We start from the raw sequence: 19,039 nt of genomic DNA on the forward strand, positions 1-19,039 counted from the left end.
TCACACAGCGTTCCTGCTTCATCATGAAAGCGGTCTTCTTTTTGCACCCGTGTGTATATATACAGATGGGGGACAAATGAAAGTAAAAACCAGAATAAACAAGTGGAGACGCATAATGAATGCACAAGCCTCCAATACAATGCACAAGGGGCTCGCTGAATATCTGGAGTATTAAATGATGGGAATCATATGCTATGGGCTTTGCAGTCACATGGTCCCAACACAATTGGGAGAGATTGGATAGATTCTCCACCACCATCATCAAAACACCAAAGAAGAAGAGTGGTGTTAACGTGTGGCTTATATGCCAAGAAACATTGAACAGTTAAACAAAAACTTGTTTTTTTATTTCTCCATTATCTCCTTTTATCTCTGTTCTTACCTGATCGGCTCCCTTCTTTTTCTTCTTCTTCTTGCCCCAGCAGCCAGAGCTCTCTCCGTCACGGCCGTTGGCGTCACAAAGCAGGCCATCCAGCTCCTCCAGCCCCCCCTGCTGGCCGTGGGACGTCTCAGCAGCCAAACGGTACGACAGGTTCCTCAGGATGCAAACACAGTTCTCTACCGTCTGGCGATAAAGAGAGACGAGAGATGAAACGAGGTAAGAGGAAAAGAGGAGGAGAAGGAAGTGAACAGAAAAGAGAGACATAAATTATTATAGTGAGAACATTGAGGTTGGAGATTTGTGTTTGATGTCATTTAATGAAACATCTCGCTTGACAACACAAAGCAAAGTCAAAGCCAGCTGATAAAAAACGCCCACACTCTCACTTTTACACTATCGGCCTTCCACCCCCTCCCACCAGCCAGAGAGAGAGAGAGTGAGAGACAGAAAGGAAAGAAAGGAAATAATGCTTCTGCATTTTGGTAGCTTTGACTTTGAAATGAGATTAGGTGAAACTCAGGTAAATGAGGAAACAAGCCAAATATATTGTATCACACCCCATTAAACACTAACTTTAGAGGCGAACCCGCCAGCCAGGGACTGCGTGAGTGTGTGTGCTTGAGAGAAAACTAGTTCTTACAATGCATGGTGTCTATGCTTAAGTGTGTACTTTCACTGAGTGTGTGTACTTGCATGTGTGTGTTTAGTATCACTGAGAAAGGGGAGTCATCGAGTCAACAGAGTGGAAATTAACAAAGACAAATCATCAATCTTCTCTCTGTCTGACCGTTAGTTGTTTTTGTGTAAACCAAGGAGTGTAATTGAACAGCCTCAAGAGACGCAACAAACAAAACAACGTCTCACTCCAGCGAGCTGCAGTCGAGTCTGAAATACTATTTACATGCTATTATACAATGATGTGGGACAAGTTATATTTCATTTACAATTTACTTCTTCTTCTATCTTTTATTTCACATTCAGTGCACTCTGTTCTTTTCAGCTACATGGTTCAGGATATAAAAAGACTCTAGGATTTGGATTTAAAATGATAATGTGGTACTTCTTGTCTCCACAGGAGGGTCAGAGGTCGGTCAGCAGCCTGAACCCTGACAGCAGAGATTCCACTATAAGAATCTACAAAATAAACTAATACAAGACAACAACTATTTCTGTTAATGAAAGATTTGTCTGTATGACCTTGTGCTTCTGCTTTTAGAAAACGCTGATCCCTACCACTCTTCTGGGACACCATTATACTTCTTCCAGCAGGAGCATATTTAATGTTAAATATCAACACCATATAATATATTACATATCAGCATCCTACTGGTTGAGTATGTATAATGATGTGCTTAGTCTGCTAGGTCTTGCACATCATTTCAAATGACTGTATTGGTTAAGTGAAGTGGCTCTTAGCTGTGTGTCACACTGTGAAACTTCAATGACCAACAACTTCCTCACATCCGTGCAATTCGTTACGGCATAATTGTAGTAATCTGTCGATTACGTTTGATGGGACAATCGACTATAACACATAATTGTCACATTACATATACTGAATGTTCTTGTGATCTTGCACATTTCTGTCTGGATCTGTGACCATGAAAGGAAAAGAGGAGAAAGCTGAGACTGTGTTGATGATCAGAACGTGAATCCTGAAGAATCCCGAGCGTGGTGCGGTTTGTGCTTTATGTGAAAGCACAAACTGAGACGGCACTGATGCTACAAGTATATGGGAACATGAACCGGCAGATAATCAGTTATAATGTTAGATAGATCGGTAAAGTGAAGCTACTAAATATCAACTATGTTATTCACTCCTTGGGATCTATTTTGTAGGTGTGCAAAAAGAAAGAGGGAAAGGAAGTACAGAATGAGCACACAGCTAATGTGCACCGCTGTTCCAACAGTGACCACGTACTGGTTCACCTGCCAATCAGTCTTTGTTACTGTGGCGACAGCAGTACTCCTCTGGTGACTGCAGTCAGATGGTGAAGAGGGGCCGGCGGTTAAGCAGTGATTAAGGATGGCCATTTAGAGAGGCTTGGGAGACAGGGAGACCTTGAGAAGTCAGCCATCCACAACAATGTTTATGTAGTATTGACTGGCTCCCACATACTGTGTCATGAACACACACATCCTCACACCGAGATACACAAAGGGAACATAAACCCGCTCAACTTTGACTGCTGGCGGCTAATTTGGCAGCAAGAATGGCTGGAAAACGTTGTTTAGAGAGCTTTAATTTGCAAAGATTTCACCAGTTTACAAGAGCGGGAACGACACGATGTGCTCGCTTGCAGCCCGACTTCATGATTTAGTTTGAAAATACACATTTACTGCAGGACAATCTTTTAACACAAAGCATAATGGATGGAGATGGAAAGACAGATAAGATAATTGTTGAACATATGCAGGCACAGTCAGTCATATAAACGCAAGCCAAAATGTTCACACACACACACCTTGCTGTCGATCTCGCTGCTGCCCAGAGACGTCTGGATGACGTAGAGCAGAGCATCTGTCAGGCCGTCACACTCCCTCATCCTTCGTCTCGCCTCCTCACCTGCTGAGCTTACATTCCTGCAACACACACACACACACACACACACACACACACACACAACACACACACACACACACACACACACACACACACACAGAACACTGGTCAGAGTATGTGTGTGTCTGCCAAATAGAAAGAGAAAAAGAAATGTGCAAAGAGTTTGGAGAGAGTTGTAGTGAAGATAAGACGGGAAGACAGATGAAAGAAAAAAGAAAGCTGGTAACGAGAGATGTAGAAAGACAAAGACAGAGAGAGAGAGATACCAGGGAACACTGGCAGCTCTCCCTAAACTAAACAATTGAAAACAGAGCATTAAAATTCTGGATACATCTCAATCTTTGCCCCGAAGGCTCGCTTCAATTTAAAGCACTTGACTAGAGTCCAAAAAAAAAAGGAGACGGAGAAAGAAAAAAGCAGCTTTAGTCAGACAGTTGGTTCCTGAACTTCACAGCCAACACAAACACCAACACTGCTTTGATCATTTGACAATATAGTAACATTTATTATCAGCAGCTTTGCCAATATGATGCACGAAAATAATGAATATCATTTTAATTGAACTGAAGGTACATGTGGGTGGCGCTGGGTTTCAACATGGAGCTGTATGTTGTACAGATACACTCAGTCCCAGACATTGACTCATTTGCCTGTGTCAATAAAATAAATATGAAACTGAGGTGTGTGTGTGTGTGTGTGTGTGTGTGTGTGTGTGTTTCCTTTCCTCAACACAAGAATGAATAGACACAGCTGAATGTTTATGTAACTTAAGAAAAGGCATGATTTAAGGCCACACAACAAGTAATTGAGCATAACAATGCTTACGATACGGTGACTACAGGAATTAATTATACATTTCTATGATTTATGTAAATTCATTAGGAAATACTTAACACAAATACCATAACACAAACTGGAAATACGTGTGATGGTCAATACTATGAAACAATAAGTAAATCTATTTCAAACTGAACTTGGAAGGCAGCCATGTATATGTTATAAACTTTGTGCTATAAAGACAAAATAACCTCACACTCAGTTCATTTTCCAAAGACAGCTTAATAAAGTCCCTCAGTGAATATCTGCTCAAGCAAGAAATGTTTCTACGTGAGTAAAGTGCGTGCCTCTGTGTGTGTCGTGCTGTAGACCGTCTTTAGGGAAATCAATATTAGAGCCGTGGAAAGCATAGTATGTGTGTGTCTGTGTCACAACCACTCACTATATTTCCTCGGCATCGTCACAATGTGCAAAATCAAATCTTGTCAAATCCGTTCTTCGTGACAATGGAAGGAGAGTGGTGTCCTCTAAAATTGTTATATTACACAATATTGTCACCATTAGTGTAGCGATAGTTGCAGAGTGGGGAAACATGCTGCGGTGAGGCAAGTGCACTTAAGTGAATGAGTGCGTGGAGGTTCTGAGGTTATTATTACACTACATCCTCTGGGGCTATGAAGAGATGATTGTGATGTCTACAAGGCGGCCTCAGCATCTCTGCGCTGCTTTTGACTGAAATGTATCAATTTATCACTGAGGGACCCAATCATACTTTGTGTTTAGATGACGTCCACTTATGAGTGTCTAACAGGAGTAACTACTTTGATGTGATTTGCACAGGGGATAATATTATGTGGCTGTATTTGAACTGAACTCTTTATTTATAAAGCACCTTTCATACAATCACACAGCCCAAAGCACAGAGCAAGATTAAAACAGCACATACAAGAGGAGAGAAAAGAAGAAATAAACAAGAAATAGAATTTTGCAAAACCAAAAATGAAAGCACTGAACAATAAAATGTTAAAATAAATACAACTTACTAGAATAAATAATCACAACGGATAGAAATAGTGTTTAAAAAACAACAACACAATAATGCAAGTGTCATCATAACGTCCCACTATGACCTTTAGCTACAATACAACTGTGTGAAAATAAAGCCAGGACTTTTATGTATTTTATATCTCTATATTTATTGTGTGGTTGTTACACAGCACACACTAAAACTTTAAATGAGCACTGCAATAACCCTCTAATACGCTGCCTTACTGATCAGCGGATACGGCTGCAGACAGCTTGAATAACAGAGAGCAAGAAATCAAAAATAATTAACAAACCAATTATTAAAGTTTGGTAACACAAGTTTAAAAATCTCGTTTTAAAAAGGTGACAAAAGTCAAAGAAACAGACGAGACAGAAGAGAATAGAGGTGGGAACGAGGAGACGACGCGATGGTATGAATGAATAAGTTCATCCATCACATTGGCATTATAAAGAGATCACAGCTGTTTCACCACTCTATGAGATGAGGTCAATCATTTATTGTACTGATGAGAAAGAGAGAAACGAGCGAGAGAGAGGAAGACACAGGAACTCAATTAAAACTTCAAGAGAAGGTCATGTCATTATCACCCGCTTTGAATGCTAATGGCCAAACAAGCACACGATGGAAAAGCTGCTTAGCACAGAGAGAATTCTTTGTTGAGTCGATATAAAACAACAGAACAGTGAAAACACTTCATCTTGCCTAATGTTTAGGCCCCAAAGACAGGAGGTGGTTGGGTGAGAAGGAGAGAGAGGGATTATTTATTGCATTACCGCTCAGCCTTGAATATGCTGACTTCTGAGATTTCCATCAAGTTTTTTTTATCTGATGCCTTTTCACGGGGGGGGGGGGGGGGGGGGCAGGAAGGCACCTGGCTGTGCAACATAAATGTTAACGTAAGATAAGTTTCACAAGATGATGATGTGTGCTGGAATTGATGGATACTGTCGAGACAGAATAAGTGCTTGAATATGCTCTTGCTTCCGTTGCATATAGATTGGACAAGAACTTATATTATATTATTATATAATAAACTTCACTTAAAATGGGAAAAAACTGGCACTTTCACTGATGGACCAACATTTGGCAAGCTCCCGCTCCTCTATTGTGAATCTTCTCCAACGATCACAGAGGCTAAAGCATCCATTACTTCTCTGCTTTCTTTTTCTGTGGATTAATATAAACAGTTTTCAGGCCTTACAAATATGTTTATTTTTTATCTTTTAGCTGACTAGCCAGACATACAAGCTCAGTTTGTCACTTAGTCAAATTTAAGATTGTTTAAAAATGTACTTGTAGCAACACGATTCTATAAATGCATGTCCTATTTCTTGCCCAAATTGTATTCAACACAGAATAAAAATAAAAGATATGAATAGTTTAAGTTCCAGAACAGCCACATGCTTTTTCAGACTCAACATTATAAACACAGATGACATTCCTGCGAGCGGTGCATTAATACGATCAGGTGCAGGAAAGGTTCATTTTGTTGAGTAATTTCATCCGCGGCCTTGATAAACAATGAGTGGAGCTAGGTCGGAATGGAATCCATTGATGTTTTTAAAATAGAAAACAATTCTTTATGCTTTTATGCTCCAAGATATTAGAAATGACAGCAGCATATAGCATATGTCAGATAAAGATGTCTATATACTCTCAATAGATTCAAGGTCCCTACACAGTTACTGACATTCCATTCAAATTCCTGAACAATCTTTTAAAAACCCAGAAATTTAAATTACTCTGATGTATGATGTCATGTCCATAATTACACTGGCTGCTTGTGTGTGTGTGTGTGTGTGTGTGTGTGTGTGTGTGTGTGTGAACACACTGGAAAGGCCTGCACACAGCTGCCCCATGGAGATGAACATTGCCATGTGTGTGTTTGTGTGTTCATATGAGAAAGGGTGTGACCATGCCTGTGTGTGTATCTGTGTGTGTGTGTCTGCTGCCTGTGCACATGTGCTCGTTAGTCTAGTGGTTCTAATGAAGCATGAAATATTGTGCCTTTCTGCAGCACGCCTTTCCTTCTGTGCTACTGACAAACACAGTAAGGCCGGGATTTCTTATGCAGAAAAATAGCCTGATAATGTGTCCTCAGGAGTTCTCTCATCTTGCTGTGCTGCGTCAAGAAATATTTAGATAAAGCTTGTTTGCTTGAGTCAGCTTCCTCACGCTAACATAAGGGATTAATGGAACATAATCCCTGATCGCTGAGAGAGAGAGAGAGAGAGAGAGAGAGAGAGAGAGAGAGAGAGAGAGAGAGGATCAAATGGCATGTTTCATAAGACGATGAAGGATGAGAATGGGAGGTGACATTTTAAGCATTATGTCTGTGCATCAACACTAAACACACTTTGCTGAGAGGGGGCATGTGTCCTACCTGCAGGTTTTTACTTGTGTGTGTGTGTGTTTGTGTGTGTGTGTTTGTGTGTGTGTGTGTGACAGACGGTGTCTTAATGTCCTTACATTTAACTGGTAATCTCTAGTATTTAATGAGTCCATTACAGGCTTACACTTCATCTGATGTCACTCTTCATTAATTTAGTTTAACTCATTAGCCTGCCTCGTTAAATGATTACCTACTGAGCAAAAAGACACACAACTTGATTAAGCATCCCAGTCAGAGTTTAAAAGTTGTTATTTTAGCTGCAGATAAGTAACAAGAAAGTGCCATTGTTGCCATTGCTAAAGAGCCAGACATTTCCCGACTTCAGAATGTTGTGAATGCATCGTGTACGCGTGGAAGAAGACATGCCCACACACATGAAGTCGTATCCATCGAGAGACAGAAGGTGGTATTTGTGCAAACTTACAAATATCTTGGGACAAATATTACAATACAAAACTGATGTGTGAAGCAAATTGTGAAGTTGTGAGCAAAAAGGGCACCAGTGTTAGTTCTGTCCTATTTCCACACTGCAGCAAGAAACAAACATATACTTTGAATAAAGCATTTCTCTGGTCGCCTGGTGATCTTTTCTCACAGAAAGAAACCCTCTTATCTACTGAAGGCAGTTCACATTCAATTTGAAATTCACACAAAGTGTCCACTTTTACAAAAAATTACACTACCAACAAGAGAATGTTTTACTTTAATAACTGCTGTGACGGTAAATCATAAAGTACACAAAGTACCATATATGTATATTTAAAGAAAATACATATATATTTTCTGAAAAGTAGCATCCACACATAAGTGAGAAAAAGTTCACTAACAAGCTTCCTGGTATCTGCAGAAGCTGGCTCGTCAAAGGTTGACCCTGTTTTTCCACCAATTACACAGTTTAAAACATACCAGACAGGTTATACATTTTTCATTCCACATTGATTTTCCTTTCCAGGGTGCAACAGCGTGCTTGAATAAATGAGTTGAGAGTCACTAAGCAAATCACACGTTAGTCACTCTGCAGCTCTACTTGTTGGAGGATTCATGCAGCATGTGCAGGAAAGATGTGAACATGAGTGAATCTCACACAGATGGCTCTCTAGTGTTGCTCAAGGAACAAATGACCACTGAGTGACTTTGTTTCAAACAGCTGGTGTGTGGTAGCTCTGCACAAGTATCTGACCGTGTGTGTGTGTGTGTGTGTGTGAGAGAGAGAGTGGGGTCATCACCAAACAAACAAACCAATTAATATCAATGAAATTAATATGGAAACAAAGTTAATCGTGACCACGCAATCCTTAGTCTTGATTTATCTAATAATTCACTCTAATGTGGGTGTCTGAGAGAAAATCTAAGTGTTTATGAGTGTGTGATGCCGATAAGCACCGAACCAGCACACACACACACACACACACACACACACACACACACACAAACTGTGTGTAGAGACAGCAGGTTTTCTCCGGCTTGGCTGTGAACCAACATCCTGCAGGGAGATAAACAGCCCCTGAATGGAGGCTATGGAAACCCCTTCACGGGACACCTTGTGTCTGGCCTGATAACACTGTGTTTGTTTGTGTGTGCGTGTGTGCATAGATGTGAATAGGGAGGGGCCTTTAGTGCCCACCATCCGATTAGACAATAATATGGGTCCATCAGCGTCATTAGCTGCTTGGCCCACGTTTAATACATGCACACACAAACTTAACAAACATACATGACATACACACATTCACACTCTAACACACACTCCGTGATCGAAACACCTGATGCACTGATCACCAGCTCATTCCCATTATCATATGCAACTCCCCCTTGCCGGCTGTGATTTCTGAGATTGATTCAGTTTAACGGCTTAGAGAATAGAGAAAGATACACCAGTGTTCACAAAGGCATGTACTCACACACAAACACACACAGCGAAGGGATAATGAGAGAGGTGAGAGGTCTGAAATTGAGCTGAGGCTCACTGGGACCTGAACATTGTGGCCTTGTGTCACTTTAACCCCCCAGAACAGACAGTGAGATAGAAAACAACCCTGGAGAGCAGCAGAAACACCTTCATTACTCTCTGTGTCTCAGCTCCCGTCTGTGAGATGCTGTTTGTCACTCCTTCTCGTTGTTCACCACTTCTACATTTTCTCTGTGCTTATCTTTCCAACTTTCCAGCCTTCTTCTCCTCTAATCTTCTCCTCCTGTCCTCCTCCTCTTTTACCAGCTTTTACAATTTGATCTGTAGCTTTACAGTGTGGAGCAGTGCACTGACAGCATCATTTATCTTTCCCCTGCATCTTCAGGCACACACAGACACACAAACACACACACCCATTATAGTCTTATAAACTGAGTAAGGAAATAATAAACTTGACAAAAAAGTCGAAAGTCAACACATGTCACTGGCAAAAACTGATTATTTAGTCTTAAAAGTTTAAGGCAATACATCTTGCTTTGGGACAAACAAACTTCACAAATCAGATCTGGTGTCAGATTTCCATATTAAACACATCTTTGCAACATATAGGCAGCGCTTGCAGTCTTCTCATCCACAACACTAAACACGTTACTTTTAAAAAATCCGTTCAGATCAATTCAGTTGTTTTTCCCCATGTAGCCCGACAGGCAGATGATGTGAGACCTCCACCGCCATGACAGAGCAATGGAGGCCAATTTAGTTTGTCACTTGTAGATAATTGAAAAGAATCAAGACTCAAAAATCTCAAAATGTATGCATTACAAACTAAACTGTAAGAAACAGCAACTCAGATATAATCTGGATTATTTTAAAAATAAATCCTAGTGTGACCTTTTCTCTATATGGATAGCAAAATAAATATAATTTATACCAATTTAATAATAATAATAATTTATTTTCTCAGCATTTTTATGGTGTTTTTATTATGCCACGATGTTTTTTGATACTTCAGTAGTAATACTCCCTAAAAAGTGTTTAATGTTGTCGTTTCCATCCACAAAGCTGCACAAACCCAAATACAATATTGCAAAACAACCTGCAACGCACTGCACCAGAGTTATCAGCTCTGCAGCACCAAAAACACTACAACTTTACCAAATGCAATATTTATTGCAACTGCAAAGCTATTAGTGGAGTGAATTACATTTGTACAGGTGTTTGTGATATTGAGTTATGTATAATCATTTTGTCCTGTACCAGAGGCCCCATGGCAGTACCTGTGCATTTCTATTATAATGCTGACAACTAAAGCCAGAGAGCTTTATAACAAAAAGTACCCTGGATTTTACCTTCCAAGCGTTTGTTTAATTGCATCCAAGTAATACACCAGGCACTGCAAAGTGTAGTTAAAATGTAGAATAAATATCAAAGTGGTGCACTTCACAATAGGTTCGTCTGAGGTGAACAACAGCAGTAGTGCAGCAAACATACAGAAATGTACACGAGCGTTGGTGCTATTATGTTTAAGAGAGTTTTACTGTAGAATGAGTAACATTTCATTCATATTAATACCAGATTAGGATCTGTGTTTTCCCACTGCCTGGCAGGAGATGCATATTTGATTCGTCAGCCAGTCGTCAGAGAAGTCTGACTGAAACGCATTCGCAACTAGAAGCGTTCAAATATCTATAATTAAACATTTGGGAAATTTGGGAAGACCGCAATTTTGTAAGCTGGTCTTCATATTTAAAGCGATCACAGATGGAGAAATGACCGGAGCACCTGAGAGCCTTCGCTTTGATATGTTGATTGCATACACACATGCAAACAATGTAGCACCTTACACAAACCTGTTTGTAGCATCTTCAGAATGGCTTTGAAATGCGTTTGAGACACTCAATAGCTTGAGATAAGCGTTCCAAACAGCTTGAGAGAAGCTCTGCAAAGCGAGTGGGGTGAGGTCTAATCCAGTGGCTGCTGGCGGTTGATTGAGTGCACAGCTCAAAGACAGACAGGCAGGTGGACATGGAGGTTTTTTTCTAAAGCGTTTCAGCCCTGTGGAGTTGGTGTGAGAGTGTGTGTACATAGACAAACAAATGGTGTTGTATGGGATCAGAACCAGAGCTCCTTTTCTGTGCTGAGGACATAGCATTGAAACACACACAGCCAACATTTAAAATCACAACTAGGTCGTGTGTTTGTGCAGAGTTATGCACAAAGGTTGATTTTAAGCATAATTTCTTTCAAGATTTGACCTAAATCAAATTCCAGTATCGTGAAAACACTAATACTGATACTGTATGTTGTAGATATAGGAGAGAGAATAGAATACATATTTTGAATTCCTTAGATATACTGGAGCTATGCAGTGTTCGAAGCAGACCAGATGGCAGGCTGCAGATGATAAAACTCACATTACAACCATAAAAACTTGGGACTTGACTTGGACGTGTAACAATGACATTACAACGAGCAGGTTCACTGCACTGAAAGAACACGAGCTGCAGCTGTGAGTGACATTAACTGTGTTAATGTAAGAGACGGACACACTTATACACTTATATATGGAGCACTTATAAAGCAAATGCTATTAGTACAACTGGCCTTTTGTGTGTCCACTGTAAAAGTCTTTACGTGTGATAAATCCAATTATTTATCAAATATTTAACAGTGATGTACACAACTGTAGTTGTCCTTCTCTATTTGAAGCTTTAAAAAGGGAACATACATCAGCACGATGATCCCAAAAAGACTTCTTGACACAAAGGAGTCAAACAATTGGAGGAGTTGTTGCTATGGTTACCAGCACAAGTTAGTGAGAGAGAGCGATAGAGTGAACGAGAGAGAGGGAGATGACCGTGCACAGGGTATTGTGTATAGAGTGTGAATATATGCATCTATAATTACACAGCAGTGAAGATTCAAAGGAGACAACATTCATTATCACACACAAAAGATTTGTCTCATTACGGAAAATCTGAGCAACAAAGAATCACAAGAAAACAATGAGAGTAGAAACACATACAGAGTGTGTTCATGGCACGTTGTATTCTTTTAAATGAGAGTGAGATTCAGGAAGAGAGAGAGCAAGACAAAAAGTGAAGATTGTCCACTATAGGTGTGTGTGTGTGTGTGTGTGTGTGTGTGTGTGTGTGTGTGTGTGTGTGTGTGTGTGTGTGTGTGTGTGTGTGCGCTGCGTTTACCTGAGGCAGCCTGTAGCATTGCGCAGCACCTGCGAGGTATGAAGATGGAGCTTGCGGTCGTCGTGATGATTGGGGGAGGTGTCCCAGTTGGAGTGGGGTATGATGACACTATTGGTCAGGACGGCCAGGGCGTCCTGGATGATTGGCATCTTCAGAGCGTCACATGACGACAGGTTCCAGAGCACACCTGCATAAAGAAACACACATTTTGCATTATTTTGTACAAAATCATCACAGAAAACATAAGCCAAATTGATTTGCATGTTTCTGCTCATTTCAATAATGAAAATTACTCAATTACATCAATTTAATCGTTGTTGATTCTCCATTTGCCAAGTTTTTTCAAATAGTGCTCCTAAATTATAAAAGCAATCTTTTATAATCTTCTTCTGGCAACATAACTATTAAGCATATAAAAAACAATTCAGAATGTCTATGGTTGCATTTTAAATGGCCTGGCTGCAATGTTAATTATACAAGAAAATCAAAATGCTGCTTAATTTTCTGAAAAACTTTACCCTTTTGTAGGATTTCATACAATGCCCAGCGTGATTCATGATTTTTAACAATCTTTCTATTAATGCTCCACTCAAATCTGTGTTCTCTGTGAGGACAGCATTTTATTACTGTATTTTTTGAGGTAAGTGCTATTCAAATGTGTATTTCGGATTTAATGCTGGAAAAGGCAGTAATTTTGGCCCCAAATCCCTTAATAAAAAAGATTATAATTATGTTATATTAGTAATAATTTTCTCAGGCTTTAGAAAATTGAGCACAGAGGGAAGGAGACTTTGTCCAATGTGAGGGTGTTCCTATTGGCTATTACTGAAAATACTGAAAGGTTTGCATTGGCAGTAACTGCCTTCTCTGCAAAAGAGGAAGACGGACTCTGAGAGAATGTGGAAGCTTTGACAACATTGTAGCTGTAGCCTCGGATCACAGTGTGTCATCTCAAAGGGCTTTACAGATCCACACGTTTGCATAGAAAACAGAACGGTTCCTCTCATAGACTATAACTGGATCACAATCACGATTGGGATGATGTTTGAAATGAATGACCTCTCCAGCTTTAAGGTTTAGGAAATCAGAACATCCCAAAACCTGTTTTTTTACCTTCTGCATAATGATACTGATCACAGGCGGACCTTTGTGCTGCACTGTAACATCACACATGAAGTGTGGAGGTACTTCAGGACTGGCAATAAATAATAACAATTATTCTTCATTTGTATCACTTTTGCCACCCACTCTTTTATTCTGGAAGCCGACTCTACAATGTACCTGATACTTGTGATAACTGAGGAAATTAATTAGTTTGTTGGTCCAGGCGGAAAGCCAACTGTCCAACCAGTGTATCATTTATCACACACTGTGTGGTAGAGTACACACACACACACACACACACACACACACACACACACAAACACATATATTCACACATACACCCTAAGCATATGCAGAGATATACTGTTGATCTACACAACAGTATGCACACGTCCACGAGATAGTTTGTATGTACACAAGGACACTTTCAATCACCTGCAAGGACACACATACTGTACTGTACAGAGTCACATGCATGCTACTGTAACACCTAAATACATACAGTATGGGTACACACACACACACACACACACACACACACATTTTCCTTCTTGTCGGATGGAATACCAGATGCCTCTTCGCAGACGGATGACAGCACACACACATGCACATGCAAACCACACATTCTCACTCATTCTCACACATTATCACACACACACGCGCGCTTCATCAGCATACTCGCATTCTACATATGTTAATAAGTCTCTGGTACATCCACTGGTCATCGCTACCGAGAGAGCAAGAGACACAACAACAGATATAGTAACAAACAATAAGATGAACATGTGTGAAACGGAGGGTGACAGCATGAAAGACACAGAAAAACTAATGAGAGGGGAAGCGTGCTGGAGGAGCTGCGTGATGTTTAGAGAGAGGAACAGATTGAGATGATGGACGAGACATGCAACATGTGTGCTGAAGGTCACCATCTTTAGCGGGTTTCGTGTCAGACTCCAGATGTAGCAGGTCCCAGGTGACAGATGTCATTCATTCGCACAGTTACCACACAAATAGAATATGGTCACAACTCTAGACACTATGTGCTCCGTGCGCAATGGACCGTGTTCACAGAGGCTGTCACACCTGGCTGAAAGATGTCCTGTTCATTCCACGATACAATGTGCAGCTAATTTCTGGTTAGCTATGAATATAAATGGAACACAGGGGCGGCAGGGAAGTTCACAGTGGTGATTACATACACCGTATGCCATTTGAAACGATAGCAATACTGACAATAAGCGAGACACCGAATTCCTAAAAGCTCCAGGGAAGGCTGTGTTGTGGCTAAACCTGACCTGTGACCTACCTGTGTACAAGGGCAAGTAAAAAGAGAATTTTGGGTTTAGAGACATAACAAAGAACTATAAAAAGCCTGAGGTACAAACTTAAAATAATACTACAGAATGTTCTTAACTTATGTCAGAGATGAAGAAATGGACCAGGACACGTTTTGTCACTAATAATAGATGAATTAAGCCTCACTTCACTGAAACACTGTTCACAAACTGCACTGGAGGCACTGAGTGTTGGCGAGCAGTCAGTTTTGCTTTGCCAACAGCAACACATGTCTTGATGCCTAACAGTCTACTGCGCTGGTGTCAATCATAGTGACTATCTGCAAATGACAGACAGACAAAGGGATGGGGAAAAAATCAGGCGATGAAACAGACAGGGAAGGAGCCATTAAAGAATAGCATGTGTTTAGAGGAAGGAACAAACAAGGTTACAAAACAAGACTGACATTGACAGACTAAAAACAAAAAAATAATTACAATGTAAATGAGCAGAAAGGTTGATATTCTCAAATAAATTAGATATTTCCAATTTTTTTATACAGGTAACTCTTAGAGATAAACAATTGTGAGGAAAAAGGGAGAGACACATTAACGGGAGTCAGAGATGGAGAGAAGAAGATCCAAATGTAGGAGAGAAAAAACAAGTTTAACAAGACAAAGATATGAATGTGATAAATGTGAGTGTGGGAAAAGTATAAAAGACAAAAAGAATGCAGGAAACAGGGCGATAATCTGTGTGTCTATGTGTGTGTGAGTAAGACAGTGTGAGAGGACAAGAAGAGGAGGGTGATAATAAGGCGATGACCTTGTGTGCTGTTTGTGCTCACACTCTGTCAGGGTGTGTGTGTGTGTGTGTGTGTGTGTGTGTGTGTGTGTGTGTGTGTGTGTGCGTGTGTGCGTGTGCGTGTGTGTGTGGGAGCAGGGCAACACTTGCCTTCACTTTCACTAATCGGCCTCTTGTTTTGCATCTCGAGTCTCTCTCTTTCCTCTCATTCCATCTCCTCTCATTGGCTCTTTTCAAGCCAAGGTAAAAGCTCAACCTTCCACACACACACAGATACGCTCGGAGGCACACACACATTGTGCAAAACACTGAGCGTTGTCAGTGTGTGATCGCAATCCTGTTTAAACAGTGTTGTCTCTGATGACAAGAACATGTCTGCTGTCTGCTGTCTTCTTTGGCTTCTCTAGCCGATGCACATACATGAATAACAACACATGCCAACACTAACCGTGTGAGAGGATGGGGTCATGCTGTATCTTGCAGACAGAGATGGAGACAAAGATTGAGCAGAAGGAGGACACATAAAGGAAGATACTCCTCAGTGTTTTCTGGGGCAAGGACATTGCGTCTGCCACTGTCTAACATTTGCCAAATTCAAGGTTGACACAAACACACACACACCCGACCACACTCACACCTGCATGCTCTAGAAACATAGATCTGTAATGCTTCGCTAAGTACACTGTCCTTATGAGTATAACATCAGGTGTCCAACAGTGTGTGTGTGTTTGTGTGTTCTTCCTTCCTCTCTCCTCTTTCTCTCCCTCCTCTGACTAGTTCCCCTTAAGACGCTTGACGGACAGTTTCCTCAGAGCTGGGAGGTTTGGGGGAATGGGGAGATGATTGCATGAATTCATGAATAAATGAGAGTGTGACTTGTAAGGGGAGAGAGAGGCCTGTTAGGCCTCAAGTGGTGATGTTTTATTAAACAGCATTCATCTGTGTGACTCCATGTGAATTAGTTAGCCGCGGGGTCAGAATCTGGTGATGAGAAAGGCCAAGGACGACAAATTACATGGCTTGTGGGTCACAAATCTGTGAACAAAAAATCCCAAAACAATATTGATTGTGGATACATTTATAGGTGACAGCATGTTAACAAATGCCGACTTGACCCCAGGGTCAACGTTCCATCCTGCAGTCAGTTGGTGGAACACATTTGTCAGCACCAGGTTAAGTCCAGTATTGTGGGTGAAGTGTCACTGAGTATACTGGACGTTTCATTCCCACCAGGGCCTCCCACAGTTAAAATGCTGCAGAGCATTTCTGCAGGACACTAAAAATGTTACAGCATAACAGCAGCAGTCGCAAGAAAGTCCTACCAGCGAGGGCATAGTGTTTCCCAACAGGACTCACCGTAATGACTGTGATGGAGCTGTCCTCGAGCATTTTTTAAAGAAGGTTACGAGCTTTGGCTTAAATGAAAATGGCTTTGGCAAATACTACAACAGTAATGGGGACATGGAGATTTGGACATCTACACAGAGCGGGGATTTATAACAGAAAGCAAGGTGAAGACTGTTCCAGTAAAGTATGGCAGCAGTACTACTTCACTATGTTGCTTTGTTGCTAATATCTTCAGATTGCTTGGTCTCTTCTACACCCACACTTGTTTTCTCTTTATGATGCTTTTAAGACTTAAATCTCTACTTTCATTCTAACACTGCTGTGCAAAGCATTGAATACCAATCAGCACTTAAAGACATTAGCCAAAATGCACATTTGCCTCCAGTTCTAAAAAATAAATAACAATTATAACTCGAGAGTTATACATTAAAGATGTTTACACAAATGCCCACATTTTGAACACATGACTTTCCTCAGAAGTTGCTTCTCAGCCCAACACGCATTTCAGAGCAGGCAGCCGCTGCAGCAGGGCTATGCCATGGTCCACTGCCTCAAGGTGAGCCCATGAGTAAGGATAGCATCTCCTATTGACACCCAAAGCCTCCGCATCGACCAGACTTTGACTGACGGGCCCGGAAGCCTTGACTTCGTCCTATCTACCTCACGCTGAGACCCAGGAAGCCAATAAAGCTTGTCTATATTTATACTTCAGAACCGACAGGGAGATAGGGTAAATTGTTGAGGCAAGGTTTTTCCGGTCACCCAAAAAAAAAAGAAGTATGCCCTGTCTCATTTCCCCAGACCTAAAGAGATTCCTTAATCACACAGAATAGAGAAGTGCTTAGACAAACTGACAACACAGAGGCAGTAATGAGGAGGCTGATTTGTTATGACTCTAGCACAACCACTTTTTTTAGTCCAGCCGTTGAGGATTGTGACTATTGATGTCATTTGAGTATGCATCACTGCCCCTGATGAACCTCACCAACTGCCATTGCTTTCAATAGTCACCAATTAGTAATGAAGGTCAAGCTCCGAGAGGAATGTAATTTGACAATAGATCTAAAGCCTTCTTGCTACACATCAATGCAGAGGAGCAAATACGTTTTTGTTATAGTGCTCTTCACACATTATCATGGTGTGTGCAGCACTGGCCTTAAAAGGTAGTTTCTACACTTTCACATATTCATCCAGTACTACAACACGATCTAAAACATTTAGAGGTTCAGTCCGACTGCACTTAGATTACAGATGTCAGAGGAGGGGAGGCCTTCCGTGTTCCAGGCCAAACCAAATCACACCCATTATTGCAGAAATAGAAACTGCTTTACCACCAGTCAAATGAGGCCAAGAACAACAACCATCATGTTTTTAATCTGACTTTTGTATTGCAAAGCTACCTCCAGCTTTAGCCTGTTAAAGGGGACATATTATGCTCATTTCAGATTCAGAATTGTATATACTAGAACATGTTTACGTGGTGTAATGTTAAAAAAAATACATAATTCTTTCCCCATACTGTCTCTACTGTCTGAATATATCTGTATTTACCCTCTGCCTGAAACACTCTCATTTTGCGCCTGTCTCTTTAAACTCCACTCCTGAAAAAGCCCAGTCTGCTCCGATTGGTTTGTGAGAATAATATGGCGCACCTTTGCAAAAGTTGCTCTCAAGTGGAGTGGAGTTACTGAATGTGACATACATACTCAAATGTATGTGCACAAGTACTGAAAAAGTTAGTTTTTCAAGACATGTCCCCTTTAGGTTTGGCATATCCAATGTGTGTATTTAGAAACAAGTTCATTTGGATCCATACCAATACAATCAATAAATAATATTCACTAATAATCTGAACATCACTGTATCACTGTCCACAAATTCTTGGCAAAATTGACACATTTAATTAAAACGGTGTCAATGGCCAATGCAGCATAACAATATTTTTTTGCACATTGTCTCAATTTGTAAGAAAAAAAAACTCTCAACACATGCCTAATTAAATTACGGAATAATTACAAAAGAGCTTCGAGTGGCAAATTAGAGCTCCAGCAGGGTCCACGAGGCAAATGAAGATAGACTACAGTTGTGTCATGAAACCAATTGAAATGTAGAGTTCAATGCTAAGTACGAGAACAAACAGACAACAGGGGAGAGTCATGCATGACACTGATTTCACTCAGCCAACAGCAGGGGAGAGCAAGACAGGGAAAAAGAGAGGGAAGATAGACTTTTACA

The 19,039-nt window shown here is 40.7% G+C and overlaps 1 protein-coding gene across 2 annotated transcripts in view; it reads right to left on the reverse strand.

Annotated features, from left to right (window-relative positions):
• ctnnd2a (catenin (cadherin-associated protein), delta 2a) overlaps window positions 1–19,039 on the reverse strand; it is a 227,030-nt gene that overhangs the window by 38,798 nt on the left and 169,193 nt on the right. For both annotated transcript variants that reach the window (XM_029457760.1, XM_029457761.1), the window contains 3 exons: window positions 12,275–12,461; window positions 2,848–2,965; window positions 383–565 (listed from right to left, as the gene is read on the reverse strand). In XM_029457760.1, the coding sequence (XP_029313620.1) occupies window positions 383–565; window positions 2,848–2,965; window positions 12,275–12,461 (488 nt within the window). The remainder of the gene's footprint in view (window positions 1–382; window positions 566–2,847; window positions 2,966–12,274; window positions 12,462–19,039) is intronic.

This window comes from Cottoperca gobio, chromosome 20 (genome assembly GCF_900634415.1).
Source record: "Cottoperca gobio chromosome 20, fCotGob3.1, whole genome shotgun sequence".
NCBI classification, from domain to species: domain Eukaryota; kingdom Metazoa; phylum Chordata; class Actinopteri; order Perciformes; family Bovichtidae; genus Cottoperca; species Cottoperca gobio.